At 37.0% G+C, this 15,937-nt stretch overlaps 1 protein-coding gene across 1 annotated transcript; it reads left to right on the top strand.

The window, feature by feature from the left end:
- Positions 1 to 11,628: 11,628 nt before the first annotated feature.
- On the top strand, positions 11,629 to 15,274 carry Orc6 (Origin recognition complex subunit 6). The gene is made up of 6 exons (XM_022066190.2): positions 11,629 to 11,846; positions 12,203 to 12,332; positions 12,545 to 12,708; positions 13,140 to 13,223; positions 13,780 to 13,979; positions 14,741 to 15,274. Exons 1-6 carry the CDS (start codon positions 11,776 to 11,778, stop codon positions 14,848 to 14,850), a joined length of 759 nt encoding a protein of 252 aa, XP_021921882.1. The 5' UTR covers positions 11,629 to 11,775; the 3' UTR covers positions 14,851 to 15,274.
- The last annotated feature ends 663 nt before the right edge of the window (positions 15,275 to 15,937 follow it).

Genomic DNA, 15,937 nt, shown 5'->3' with positions numbered 1-15,937 from the left:
TGAATCGTTGAAATAATGGAGATTAAAATGAAAGCAGAAGTAAACAAAGATGTTGCTGTTATGCGTCATGCGTTGCTTCATCAGTTGTCTCATAGTTAATAAATACCATCTGTGTACCCTGCGATCAAGGGCTCAACTGCTTTAGTGCCTTGTCATGTCATCATGTCATCAGCGGGAAAAAAGATGCGAGTGTTTTGTTTCTTGTACTAAATTTGATAATTTTCTTGGTAGAGTTACACCCCACAGAAAAAAGGGTTATATTTAGCTTGCCAGATTTATTTATTATTTTATTTAGTGTTCTGTCTGACGACAGGTCCATATGAACAGGATCCTTCCATCCTTTTCTCGGACTGGGACCTGTTCATATACGTTCTTGGCAGATGATCCAGAAGTGGTTTGCCATTGCCTTCTTCTGTGTGTGAATGGAGTAATTGTTGGGATGCCACGGAGAAACCGGGGAAGCCCCGGAGGAAAAATCCGTGTTGCCTAGACCACGGCCTTGCCCAACACAAGTTATAAATTCGGGCACCGCCGGGAATCGAACCCGAGACCCCCAGGACTTGCCAGATACGGGTCTTTAAATTTCTCAAGGTCATATTTTTTCACGCTCATTTCTGCCAAACCGTAAATACCTGGTTGACCATACTCGTGTCAAATTGAGGCCATGTATGGGTCATGTGGTGTTGTTTTACGATGGGTTAGGTTGTCCTGGAGAACTTCTATAGTGTTCATCGTGTGGTCGTTGAGATGTCCTGGAGAAGTTCTGGAGAATTCAAGGATACTTCCTGGAGAAATCCTGGATAAGTCCTTGAGTAGTGCCGGAGAAGTCCTGGAGAGGTTATGATTATGTACTTTTGTCCTGGAGTAGTGCTGGACAAGTCTTGGATTTTTATGTGGAAGTCCTTAATGCGATCAGTATTTGACAGGACTTATTGCTGTGATCAACTGTTGAGCTTAATTGTGAACGTCAAACAAAGAGCTAAGGAACATCACACTGATAAACATCACGAAATAAATTAAAGCGAATTTTAAAGGCTGATATGCAAAAGAGTCTTTTGTAATCTGTCTCACTAATGTCCGACTTTTGTGAAACTTACCTGCTCAGTCATTGCTTGGAAAATGTGGAATAATATGTGGCATTAAAGAATCTGACGATACTACAGCATTTGATCGTCACTGGTTAATACAAGAAAACCTCCCACGGTTTAAGTTCTTTTGATTGTATACAATACAAATATGTTATAAAAGTAGGCCAATGCCATTTTGGTAATTTCCGTGAAAAAGCAATTTCGATAAACTCGTGTGGGCACCTATATAATCTGCCATCATACAAAATTGGCATTTCTTGCTACAATGTTTTATACTGAATATTAATAGGATTTATATTTCGCGTTATGCCCACGTTGCTATAATTCGTTTTAGAGTGAAATAACGTAAATATGTAATGCAAATTTTTAATAGATCAATGTCGCAAATATTTATCCAGTACATAAATCTGGCGGATCTCACGTTTTGTAATATCGTTAATTTCACTATGTTGTTATAATTAAACGTGCGGATTTTCAAACAACCTACTTATATATTTTGGTGAAATGCAAATATCGCCAAATAAAATTTTGTCCTTTTAAATGAAAGTCTAAAGTGAAATATTCAGCGTGAAAATATTAGAAATCTGTTACATGCCAAGTGCGTCTTATGTGTTGATATTATATTCTTGTCACTGGTTTGTCTTTCTTCAGAAATTCCAAGTTCACGACTTTGCTCTGCAGTTATGACTGACATTTTTACTGTCTGAAACACGTGTAGGGCCCACGACGTTGCGAGAGTCGACTCTGCTTGTCTTGTAGAGACTACTTGTTATTGCACTGTCGTTATTCGATATACTTTCGATATTCGTGGCAGTGGTCGAGAGGTCGAATCTGATATCTTTTGATCACTAAACGTGTATACTAATCAACAGTACGTCGATGTGCACATAGCAGTGCGACAAAATTTTGAAATATAGTGTGTAACTTATTTATTACACCTTAGTAGACAGTCATTAATGATTAATCTGCCGTTGATACAAGCTTTCAGAGAATCATAAGTTTGTGACGTATCGATATCAGAGTGTCCGCACTCAATGCGCTGTTCCTGAATCCATGGAGTTGGTGCTTTTGGCACAATTCTATGGGCAATATGGATCCTGCAGCTACGAACGGTACACAATAACGAAGCGGAGTGAAGAGAAGTTGTAAGCGAACTGAGGGAGACATGACAGAGGATTATAATTTAAACTCAAAGATAGGAACATCTCTGTGGATGGTTGATGTGTCTACACCAAGCTCATCTTTATTCTAGAATATGTCGTTTTGTTTCCCACCTGATCGTCATCCATAAGTGCTTGTCCTTCTAGTAAATTTGTGTTTGAAATGCTCCTGCTTGATTCCTGTGAGAAAGTTAGATTTCTACAGCTTACATAACAATAAGTGATTGGAGTGGGGAGAATTTCCTAATGAACAGGAGGAGGTTTAAGATATGAAATTCAAAGATGCCTTGGTCAGGTAGAAGTAACTTTTTTCACAAAATATGTCTTACCAGAATGCGGTTTGCATTTTTATTTAGACTTCATATTGCAATTTAATATAAATTTATTGTTTTCTTCGTCTTATCCAGCTTTTGTTGTCCCCCTTTGGTCTGAAATTCGTAATACAGAGAAACATAACGCTACTGTTAAATTAGCTCGATTGAAAGAAAGGAAGTGAGATTCCACGTTCTTACGGCGATGTATATGTTTATGGTAACTTTCTTGGATATTGCGTCGTATAATCTCGTAGAAGTTTGTCGACGTTTCAGAGGTGATTGCTGCTTCCATTATCAGGTCCTTGATATTGCATGGACCAATATCACAGAATAAATGTATAATGTGGCAAATTGACATAGCACTGATAAATTCATGGATGTTCTCTACACATCATAATGGCACAAATTCACTTCATGCAAAATCGCAGAATAATTAAAATCGTGCTGGATAAATAACAGAAGCACCAGTACTAGAATTTTTGTGTGGTCTTCTCTTTTCTCTTTTCAGCTCTGAAGCTAGTCGTGATGTTTAAAACTCGCCACTCAGACTCTGCAATTTATTATCAATTTCAAAACATTTAGTATACTAGAGCAACGCGCTCCTTCCGGAGCGCTTTCTCTGTCTGATGTTTTAGTTCTTTACGTCGCTGTTTAGTATATTCTTTAAAGTTTCTTATTGTTGTTGTTAGTCTGTGTGGCACTATAGCTGCTAGTGGGCCCGTTGTCAAACCTTCAGAAGATACACGAGTGAATATGGCGGAGCAGTTGCGTAAAACCGAAGGACTCAGAGAGAAACCTGATTTAGACCTACTAAAGTTAATAGCTCTCGTCTTAATGTGAATTGCTAGCTGGGGAAGCAAAGTATTGTAAGAATAGGAGAGAATAAATGCGAGGGGAAAAGAGATTTTCTTTTTCAACTTTCGATTTTCGACGCTATTTTACCACAGTCGCATAAATCAAGGATTATCTGCACTTGTTCCACTTATGCCCTGATAAAATGTTGGCCTGTTTAGAGAACCCACTTCTAAACTTTCCCTGAATTACAAACGGTAATTAGATGTGTTCCACTTGTGGTCTGATAAAGTATATTTCAATTACAATATCTTATCGCCGTGCCATTCTGTACTTTTCACCAGCAGGTGGCCGGACACGTGTATTGGAATTTACCTGTTCACGTAATCTAAATTAAGGTCATAGGTAAGGCGCATGCGTGATTAAGAACGGAAAAGTTTAACTTGTGTTTTAGCTTGGTGGAGGATAGTCGATTATGCATTACAAAGAGACCTCAAGGCTAGTTCTTCAGAGAGTTCTGGACACATCTCCCGAAACACAATGAGCTTGAACATTTGCTAGGTCGTCAGGGGTGTTTTAGTCTGCACAGAGCAAGTCGTTCCTGAAAAAATAATCTAAAGAGTTGAATGTTTGTTACCGTGTTCACATAAGCCCGTAAATGACCATTCACGTTATAAGCTATGCAGGATTTGAGGTTAATATATATATTTTGTTTATTTATAATAAATTATATATGCCTTCCTTACTACGGAGAAGTAATGTTTGTCTCACAGAATTATTGGGGGGGGGGATTGAAACAATTAATTACCCTCCTCCTGCTGCATATTTATAGTCTTCCTGTATAATCTGTTGAGTACACAACTAATAAAAATCTGTTGTCACGTCTTTCCGTACTTAAAACTTCTCAATATTTCTTCTTTTTCTTCACCGTTTCATAAGTTTCATCTCAGTCTCTGGTTTCTTCCGTAATTCTTTGCAGTCCCTTCAAATTTTCAGTATCCTAAACTCTTTTCTTGCCCTTTCTTTCTAAAGTAAAAAGTAAATATCTGAAACAAACTGTTTGAATGTACCACGTTTCTTTCTTGAATAACTTCTTACAGTCATTGTATTAAGTTGGATGTTGATCTGAGCTCTTACACCGTGGCTGTGTACTGATGTTTCGAGGAACATATCGCTTCCACCTTTACCTTGAAGATGGAGTCGATATATTCATCCGAAACGTTGATATGCATGGCGTAACACCCAGAAGGATGCCATCTGTAATTCACATTACCGAAAGAAGCTGAAATAATATTTTATAACTGCTGGTCTTTTTAATCTAAGACATCAAAGTTGTAAAATTTGTATTTATATTTCTTCAAGGCACTTTATTTTATAGTCTTACATGTTTTGTACTTTTGGTCTTTTGTAATATAACTTACACCCAGGAAACCAGTTTAAATGATATGTAACGTCTGTTGGCAAAGTAAATTCAAACTTCTGAAGAGTTCAGTATAACTTGGTCCTCTTGCAACATAAAGAAGAAACTTAATTGCGTTTCTGCAGCTCTCATTAAACTTTGACGTCAAAATGTTCTTGATTAGTCCAGTAGCAGAGTAAAGGTCAAGCCAGAGGCTAATGGGGACCGCATAACAAATATTCCTGCAGTGATTTGGTTCTGGGAACTGGGAGATATTTTAGAAATGAATTATAAAAAATTATGCTTTATTGCAGGTAATGCGGTTTCCTTGTATTCGGGGTATATCGGTTCGATTGTCAGCGCGTAAGTACCGGATTTCCAAAATTAGGTTCTCCTAACGATGGCTGCTTCCTGGGATGTAGCACCGTATATTCTGGTAGGTATTGGCCGACATTTCAAAGGAGCTTACTGCCTCCATCTTCATCCCGAGTTCATCCCAGTAGCCAGCGTTCTTTATGCTCATCACCGCGGGAACTTCAATTCCCACTGAGATTTTTCTTATTTCCTTATGTTCTTGAAGGAAATTTTCAGAATACTTACTATTAAACCAAGAATGCTTCCTACCACTTTGTTTTAAGATTTCATTGTGCTTGAAAACTTGTCTTTTAATACTAAATAAACACTAAAGTTTATTTAAAAAGTAAATATATCACACTACAAGGCGCAACATTCCAGAAGACGGCCATTTTAATACTTATAATTCCAAATATCCATGGTTAGAGCGTAATTAGAGTTGTGAAATATTAACCTACATTTGAAAACATTTACTTCCTGCAGTGAAGTAAGAGAGACGAATTTGCAAAAGTAACTTATTTACAAATCGTATTTCTTTAGGGGGCAATATGCTTTAGTCATTAAATAAGAGAGTCCTAAATAATTGTAATTAAATGATCTCGAGCGATCCTTCGTGTCATTATGAAATGGATTTCCACCATTTCGGAGACCGACTTTGTGTCCATCAAAATGGATAAATGTGACATTTATGATGATGATAGAACAATCTTCGAAATGCTGGATACTCGTTCCATGTTGGTGCGAGTGATAGCCCGAAAATTCTTCATTGCATTCAGTACCTGTGAAAGCTTCAAATCCCGAAACAATTGTATTTCAACAGTTACCATCTCCAATGCGCGCCGTATTTATTACTCGTCTTTTCGGAAATGAAAAGAGGATACGTCAATAGCGTATGTCAGCGAAGACTTGTTTTCTACAAGTTGAGACAACATCTGCGTGTGTATGTCATACAGGCCTGCAATTAAAACTTGAAACTACGTCATTGCAATTGACTGCCATCACTCTAATTAGCACGGATTTTTAAAACAAAGAAAGCGAGCGTCAGTAAAAACCCTTGTGAAATAGTTTCGTCACAGAAAATGAGAATCCCCTTTGAAAACTGTGTTATACTTTCTCTAACAACAAGACACGTACGTGTGTCTTACATCAAAGACAAAGGAAACTGGGTAGAAGAATAATTTTCGTTAAAATGTTTGTTCACACTTTCTTTCTTCTATCTGTTGCATATCTCCCATATATTTTTGTGTTAATTTAACGAATTCGAAACTTCTCTGGTTCCTTGGTCCTTTATTCAGTGAACTTAGGTATTTATCTCAGTATATAATTACTTAAATTGTCTCCTAAAACATTGTATAGGTGCTTCAGAATATAAGCAGTTTAATTTTTATTAAAAACAATGTTTAGATAATTTATAACCTAAAGAGTTAATTTATAATTCATTCGTGGTCACTGTATTTCGTATTATTTATTTTATACTGCTTCGCTTTATGACGTAAAACTGATAATCAGTTCCCTTTGTAGTACCTTGAGCACTAAGGGCCTATTATATAGTTCATCGCAGTGAAATTTCCTTTTCACAGTCACTAAAACAGCTAGCCATCAGAAGAGAGCGCGGTATGCCACAAGATGAAACGTAAAGACATTAAACTTGGTCCTATGATTCAGGTCACTCTGTCTTTTTGGCCATTTTCTATGCTGTGTTATTTGAGTGATAAGAAATGTATAATGATAAGGAATGGGCGTCATTACAGCCGGCAAATATGTGGGATTTCTACCTGTTACCTCGTCAATGCGAGTCATATGAGTTACCACTGTGAAAATCCTTTTGCCTGTTATCCCTGACATTGCAGAGTACCATCAAACACAATTATTCTATCCCAATTCGAAGCTCTTGGCTGACTCACACCACCAATTCAGCTGGAAAGTAGGGCGCTCGTTCACCCCATGTACTCATTGAAATGCAAGCAATATGACTGCCAGTAAAACAAACCATGACGACAGTTCTTGACACCAGCGTGCTTATTGAACGGTAGTCAGTGCTGATGGCGCATGACAGTACGATTATCAAGTATCATCTCCGATGGAACAGCTCATCCTGCACTTAACTGTGTCCAGGACACTTTCAGGAATCCATAAGGACGCCTATTTAAGGCGAAAATGCAGAGTTACGTTTATGATAACGAACTTTGTCGTCGAATGGTTAGCTTTTGTTCTCTGGATTCGAAACTCTTACTAAGCACTGTATATCCTAGCTGAGACATTTGTTTTGTCCCTCCAGTCTAATGTTGGTTAGTGTGTGTTGACTTTACCAAGACGAACTTCAGTTACCTCGTCTTGAGTATTTTGAACGTTTCTGTAGATGGACATGCATAAACTCAAGTTATTTGATTCTTGCATTCGGCAAAGGATTTTGGAATTATATGCAATAAAATTACAAAGACACAGTAGCCTCATTTTATCATTTTCTTATCAAAAACAAAGCTGAAGAAGCAGTCATCAACAACTGTTATCATAACTTCATGGTACATGTTCATAAAGAAGCTTCTTTAAAAGAAATTTAACAGAAGTGACCTTCCTCAAGAGATTTGATTGTAAAATTATTGACATATTCTGTCTCTCTCCCGCGCACGCACGCATGTACATACACACACACACTGCGTTCATTACCCTATAAAACGCTCGTCATAATTACTGCCGAAGGAAACGCATAATAATAAATTAATATTAATGAAATAAATAACATTAAAATTATATTGTCCTAAAAGCGAAATTAATACTTTGTCGTCATATGCCTCTCTGGCTGTAGTTTCGTCTAACCTAGGTTTGTTGAAACTTTTTTCCACACCGAAAAACAAAACAAAAGGATCCTAGCAAATCTTACATTAAGCATGTGTTGCTTGAAACTTGTGGATATATTTTTATTCTCACTCCTTCACTACTTATTTATAATGTTTCCTGTAGGCAGTCAGATTAAGCTGTCGATGTTGGTCTTCTGAATTTTAGCTGAAGGTTGAGGCAGTGTGGTCCTCATGAATGTTGATAGTTAATAATGAACTGGCATATGCTTGGAGGGGCTGAGGGAAACCAAGAAAAACTCAGTCCGGATAGCCGGTCTGCAAGTCGAGATTGCAACCTATGACCTCTTGGGCTGATAACCACTCGATCACGACGTTCGGTAGGATTGCATAGACATTGGCTGGTTCAAATATTGATTGTCATACCTGACGACATAAAACTGCTTAATATACATTCTTTCATGTCTTTGTGGAAAATCTCCATTCTAAATTTTACACGGTTTATTAGTTAACATAAAAAACAAACATAAATCCTTTGCTGCTGTTATATTGCAATTATTAATATACCAGAATTATAGGAAAAAAAAGTCACCACGCATATATTTAGGGCTGTTTATTAAATATTGTTATTATCACTACCACCTCTCAGTTTCGCAATACTACGATGTTGGTATTGTTTCGTCAGTCAGTATCCCGGCGATTGTTGTAAACGAAATCGAAAACTCATTTGAATATTATCTATTAGGAACATTCGTATATTCCGAGAGAAACAGTATTTAATCTGCGTAACAATGAGTTGGCCAGTCTGCGAAGCTCGTTGCCATCAAGAGTGATCTAAGAACTTGATTCGTACGAACGGATTTCATGATCGATATTTCATTTAAATTCTGAGTTGTAAAGGTTTTGCTAAACTCTGCAAATTTTATTTTGGTCCAGAATGGCTTACTTATCATAAAATTGTACAGTTTTCTCAAGAACGGCTTCACAAAATAGACGTGTGAATAAGAAAAAACAGGGCTTTGTTAAGATTCATAACTTTAAACGTTTCTTATTTGTTACGTGCTGAGCGGAATTCAACAAAATCATCAACACCCACTTTTAAATATTTTTCCCCAAGTCCATTCTTATTTAAGTTCAGATTTTCTGCGTTCTCGTCTTTTGATGCATTCTAATTATTTCGTCGTCCTGATATCAGCTTTGGCATTTGGTATTCAGTAGCACGTGCTTTCAGTACTGCAACATATGTGAACGATACTACATCGTACAGTATCGGGGGTCGAGGCCGAATCTCTAGCAATTCTGCTTTCTGTTTAGGAGGTCCCACGTTCAAATCGCAGCTCAAATACCGGATATCCTACTTGAAATGTTACTTGGTTCTACTCTGTCACTGTCAAATACCGGGATAGCGCCGATGAAAAATTAACCAGAGAAAAATATTTTAAACCATCTTATATTTGAGATTCTGACCGCAGTGAGCATGGGTTCAGACGCCAATGATAAATATATGTCAGTATTATTTACATTGTACGAAATTAGCAACTCTGCCCGTGGTTCACTGTTGCGCTTATAACACACATGTAACTAAATCATACCTGTAGAGAAATCGGGACAGTTGAAAGGCGGTTGGTTTATAATTTAAATAGCCTTGTGTCGTCAATATCATGAAATAGAATTGTTCCAATTTACTAACCACGTATTTCTACTGTTTGATGTTTAATTGTCTGTACAGAAACAACGCAGTCAGTTCATGTGATGGGTTACCTGATCCAAGTAATATTATATCGACTCTCCAGTGTGGAACAACGTAGTCTACTTTGCAGTTTATTTTGAGTTAGACACTTTTTTCTACGGAATTTGGCAAAAATTAATTCTTACTCAAAATTTTTATACGACGAAGTTCAAGCTCGGAAAATGTATTCCATACCAGAACGCATGTAATATCCTCATGCGTTCTTTGGAACGTGGATTTAGAGGTATTAAATCCGCCTTGTTCTATAGTTCCCACATTGGCCACCGGATCTTCCGTCAATTTCTTATCACCTCACGTAGGATATACAGAAATATGATTTTGAATGACACGTCAAATTTCATCCAAATCCGTCCAGTGGTTCTCGAGCTGAATCGACTGGAAATACGGACGGACAGACACGATCAGCTCATTCGTTAATGTTTTTTTAAGGAAATAATCGCTGTTTATTGACATTTCAGGTTTCCAGGGCCGCGAGTATTAAGATGACAAGTCTTCTGGGATACTACGCCGTGTAGTCTCGACGTTTCAGAGGTGCTTGGTACCTGTATGATCAAGGCGTTGATGGAGACAGTACGCATAGGATGGACCAGGCCTTGCTGATGAGGATTAAGACTCATACGCAGGTCGTGTTGATCGTTGCATAAGAATTCAAGACTGGGCTTTCACGCGAGTTTATTGATCAACGAAGAACTGCTGGCAATCCTTCCTGTGATGAACTGCAGCATTGTTAATCGATATGAGTGCTTTGTCTTTTGCTTCCGTTGTGCGTCAGCTTTTTGTCCTAGCCACGTTCACCGAAAGGAGACAAAACTGGGCACATCCTAGGGTTAGACTGTGGGCTGTGTGATTCGTCTTTCCTTCTGACCGCCTTCAACAAAGCACTGCGCTGTACTAGCAACAGAACCGTTTATGAAGTACCCACAGAAACCACTTCTGTACGATATCACATATTGGAATGGAGTACGGGACAAATGTAACCTACAGCATTACAATGTTACAGTGTATTAATTATACTTCTCCTACATTTTGTAGTTATCTTACATTTCTTCGGCGATGTTTATCATCTGTAGTTTATACAGTATTTAAAAACCTACTTGGTATGCAGTAAAACGCTTAGCTTTTGTTCACATTCGAGGACGTTGAATTACTGATTCAACAGTGGTATTCGACACTGATATATTTTATCGTAATAACTTGACATGAACTGATGTCTGTGAAAGAGGATACCAAGCCCCAAAATGGATTATAGTGAGCGCCAAGGAAAGAAAACAGCTAAAAAATAAAAATTTGTTTTAATATCGTCGACTTTCCATTTAGACTGTACCCTGGACGAAGTGAGATATTTAAACAGGCCCATCTAGCACTCAGCACACTTGTAATTTGATTTGCACTGTTCTTTAGTATCAAAAGAGGCATTACATTTGCTTTATTTTATTTTCTATGTCACGCTAGATCCAAATTTGATTGTAGATGTGACGTAAAAAGATAAGTTTTCTTCAGAAGAAATAAATTTGTTCTGACCTTTTGCATTTAACCTAATGTTTTAAGCACGTATTTTATATTCCAATCTCGAGAAAGTAGCAGTTAAAACAGAGCCGTAACATCTTATTCACTCTCTTTAGCCGCTGTTTGAGATCCCATTCATCTTTTGTTTAAAATTTTTGTTCCTATATATTGTTTTAAACGTGTCGGTTTCTGTGAAAGTTGTTACTGGATGAACACAGATGTAAGTAAAAATATAACAAAAAATCTTATACGTGTAATTGAAACCATTATGGTCAGAAGACTTACTGCATTTGAAACGTCACTGAAATGATCGTGGTTTTTCACTAAGAATCATACGAAACATTATGAAGTGTAGGTAAACCGTGGTTGAAAGAGGGCAGATAGGTTTACATCGCTAGGTATCATGGAAGGATGTAATGACATTTCGGTGACGTCACTAGTTATCATAAATGCATTTGTTGAATATCATGTGAACATTGCTGACCTGTAGCAGGAAAACATTTCCTTAGAACCAATAGCAGTTAGGAAAATGTGTTGCCTAAGTTGGTGAACCTGAACTCCAAGATTTTGCGGGTAAATGGGAACACGAGACAATTTGTTTTACGAGTGGTCGAATAATGGCTACACAAACGAGGTTATTTACGTTGTTAGGGTCGAAATTAGGCTTGCAGTCTGAAGTCGTTGTAAAGTAAGTAATGGCTTTTGAATGTTATGGGGAGTTATAATTATACACTCGTTATTCAGTATTAATTTGTAAATGTTAACCTTTTCAAAGCTAGTCTCAACCGTTAAATATGTGTGTTAAAGCACTTATTGACATGGAATTGGATTTCTTCTCACAAAGTACTTGAGATTTAGTGTCAGGAAAACAGAATTAGACCTGTCATACAGTCGTATAACCTATAAAACAGCCAGTCTTGGAACCCCCATTATTTCTGCACGTTGTTATTAAACCTTCAACAGAAGTAGCCCATTGAAATGTTTGTAATTTTCTTTGTGATTTCTAGTAAATTGAATCGATGCTTTATTTTCAACAATATTTAGGAAAGGTCGTGAATTACATCGACTATTGCAGCTGAAAACTAGTGCAAATGTTATGAACATCAGTGAAACCTGCCAAATTGTCGTATGTCTCGATTTAGCAGCTTCGGTAATAGGGGTCCCATTTGAAAAGGTAAGGTAGCAATAACAATTGTATACGCAAAATACAACGTAATTAAGCACACGGTTACATTGGTACCAAGATTTCTGTGTTTACCAAAATATAAAAACATTGATAGAAACTCTTTCATCTGCATTTTTAGTAAGTTTCTATCCCTTTTCATCTGATCCATTTATATTTTCATATGCATATTTCTCTGTGAAATACTTTCATTTTTGTTACAGCTTGATGCCATAAGGCTGGCAGGTGTTACTAAAAAAATTTACACGTCTTTTCGTCACACAGTCGAAAAGTTATTAGGTATAGGTAAATGCATTACCATCAAGGATCTGTGTCTTCAGTTTGGTGTTAGTGAGGCAATGCCATTGGCACAGAAGCTATTGGAAAAGTAAGTGGATGGAGGTATTATTTCTAATAGAATCCACGGGTCCAGTCATGATGGTTATTAACCTTCACATTTTATAATTGGGAATTTCTTAAACAGCTGAATTACTTCCAACTTTAAGTTTTGAGGTTATCACAGTGGCAAGTATGAAGATGGGTATCTTCTGGGTTGTGCTCTGTAGTCATTTAGAAGTTTGTTGATTCAGAGTTATTTGATGCCTCCATCATAGGATATTGTAAACTTCTACCAGACTGCATGGAGCAATAACCCAGAAGAATTTTTAACTATTAATCGATTATGTTATACCTTCAGTCACGTGGTTTAGTTTATTATTAACATTCACATAAATCCATATGAGGTTTTCCAGATTTAACTTCAACAGTAATTAAGGGTTAAGTATGGTAATGGTGTTTATAATGCATCTTGATTTGCAGATATGTAAGTGAAGATGCTCGTGGGATGGTGGAAGATCTCAATCATCCCATGTATAATGTTGCAGCAGTCATCACAGCTTGCAAGTATGATTTAATTATTGATTTGTGAGTTATCATTTCTGTTAAGGAAGGAAAATATGCTAAAGCAAAGAGCTTTTAAAATTGATGACATGAATTACAAAGAAGAGTTTAATATTAGCACTAAGACTATATACCATACTTTAAATCAGTTCTTAGTAACTACCACAAAGTATGATTCTGCGTCGTCAAAAAATTAAACAGTTACTATTCTTAAAATATTTTAATGTCAGTATGATATTTTATGGACTCATGGCTTTTAAGGATGCCACAGTTGCCAGATTTTATATCTGCCTGTAAATAATTGATTTTCATTTGTGTATTGGTTTCTTGAATGAAAGTTAAAGTCATGACCGGTAGTCAGCAAATACAGTAAATGATGTATTTTATTTGTTATTATTTATTTAGTGAAGTGGAAAAATTGTGTTGTGTTATTGTCAGAACAGAGGTGAAATTTCAAATCTGCAAAAATATAGTTTATTAGGAGAAGCAAAAAGTACTTCTTGTCTGCTTAACCAGTTGTAAGTACATCCTTCACGTAATGTATTGGTTTTATATGTAGGCACTGCAAGCTGAAAGTGGACCGTGTAAAGCTAATAGATATGAGCCATATCCAGAAATCTGCGTTCCTGAAACTTGCAAGCACTTTTGAGAAATATGCAAAACAACTTAATCCCAACCCAAAGTTTTCATCATGCAGTGTTGAAGTAGATGAATATAAGCCAGCAAGTCTGCTGAAGAAGATGGAAATCTTAACAAAGGGTATGTGACATTGTTGCTGTAGGCTAACCTAAAGAACAGTTCTTGAAGAAACCATGTCTGCAAGCAGAAGAATATATCACTGTCTACCAGTCTCACCTTCACGTGATGCACCTCGATTTTCAAGTAAGGCTTGGTAAACAAAGCATTGTTGTGTAACTTACTTTCAATATGTCTGAAATGCTTAAGTTATTTAGTTTTTTAATTGGGCTTCATTTGTAATAATGAGTTCACAGGGATAAATGATGACTACTTCTATTCAGTGCTGGGATAGCTCAGTCAGTATAGTGACTAGCTACGGGCTGGACGACCGGGGTTCGATCCCCGACGGGGGCAGAGGATTTTTCCTCTAGCCTCTGCGTCCAGACCGGCTCTGGGGCCCACCCAGCCTCCTCTACAATGGGTACCGGGGTCCTTTCCCGGGGGTAAAGCCGGCCGGGGCGTGATTCTGACCACTCACCCCCATCTAGTGCCGAGGTCAAGGAAGAGAGGAGCTATACCTCCACTCACCCCAAACGCCTACATGGCGTATAGTGGGACAAACTTTACTTTACTTTACTTTACTGCAGTTCAGTAAACTTGGAAACAAAAAACTGATGCGTTTTTAGGGTAGCATTTCAGTTCTTTTATGACTCCTATGTTTTGTAATCACATATCCAAACTATTGACCCTTTCTTATGTGTTTGCTTTTATTGTGATGTTGCATGAAGGAGAATCAGTATAGTAGTTTATACAGTAATGTAAGAACTTTTTTCTCCCATTAGACTCAAAGATGCCATCTTCAAGGAGTACACTGTCTGCTACCTCCAATTTACAAAGTTATGAGGATTGGAAGAGAAGTATACTTGAAGACTGCAATAATGTGGAATCCTGAAGGAACCATATTGGACCAACTGTCATTTATGGAAGTCTTTCACCTAAACTGGAGTCTTTCATTTCTTACTTGTCTTGTCACACTCTGTGCTAATTTTGCAGATGATTGAACATCAGATGGCAGACTTTTGTATATGGAAGTCCATTATAATTTATTGCCAAAATGAATAATGTATGAACTAAAATGTATTATTGAAATATAATTAATGAGATATGAGAAGGTACTTCCTAGTAAAGTGGATTTTTACAAGTAAACAGCTATATTAGTTATTATTCTGAATATTGATGTATTGTGTAGTTTGACAATTGGCAACATGAACTTGAAAATAGACATTCCTTGAATGAAGCCAAGAGCATGAAAATTATGAGCTGTAAGATCTTGTATGTAGTTTTTATCATGTAACGAAATAAAGTTTCTGCCTCTATATGTGTATTTTGTTTAAAATTATGGTTTAGTGGTTCAAATTAAAGTTCATTTTGATTCTGGTTACCTATTACATGTGAAAACTGGAGGTCAATTTGAGGACACATTTTTCATAATTTTCAAATAATTTTTATTTGTGTACAGGAACTTGCTCCAACCCTTTTTAAACATACAGACATGTTATTTGGACCTTAACTGTATATTAACCATAACCCAAGCTGGTTTTATGTATAAAATAGATGATAAACTGAATGTAATTTAATGTCATTTTTCCAGTTTGGAAAGTAAAACTACGAGAGACATAATTATGCACTTTTCAACATAAAGGTCCAGAAAATTGAATCTGTTAAATTGATCCAGTGTTTATGCAGCAATGCCATTGAATGCATGTGATACGTTATTATTCTTGCAATGGGGGTGAAGCTTAGTCTCTGTGGATCTGGGCATGTATTGAGTTCTTTGTCCATTCTCCAGATGATACATGAATGAATACGGAGCAGTAGAATGATACTAATGGGAAAACTGAAGGACTGTCAGAGAAATCTGTTCTAGTGCCATTTTGTCCACCACGTATCCCACTTGGACTTACCTGGGCATGAACCCAGACCTTTGCATTGTTAAACTGGCAGCCTACTGCAATGATAATCACAATATTTTTCCAGAA

Source organism: Zootermopsis nevadensis, unplaced genomic scaffold, assembly GCF_977971745.1.
Source record: "Zootermopsis nevadensis isolate Lab colony 2312 unplaced genomic scaffold, Znev_1.0 Znev_ptg000004l, whole genome shotgun sequence".
In the NCBI taxonomy this organism is placed as follows: Eukaryota; Metazoa; Arthropoda; class Insecta; order Blattodea; family Termopsidae; genus Zootermopsis; species Zootermopsis nevadensis.
Note: the sequence above shows the minus strand (reverse complement) of the source record. Positions and strands in the feature narration are given on the sequence as shown.

What these genes read in the sequence shown, in the direction of transcription:
- Orc6 (XM_022066190.2), top strand. Translation starts at nt 11,776, where the DNA reads ATGGCTACACAAACGAGGTTATTTACGTTGTTAGGGTCGAAATTAGGC. An exon ending in TAGGGGTCCCATTTGAAAAG is followed by an intron (nt 12,333 to 12,544) that starts GTAAGGTAGCAA and finishes TTTTTGTTACAG; the next exon opens with CTTGATGCCATAAGGCTGGC. An exon ending in GATGGAAATCTTAACAAAGG is followed by an intron (nt 13,980 to 14,740) that starts GTATGTGACATT and finishes TTCTCCCATTAG; the next exon opens with ACTCAAAGATGCCATCTTCA.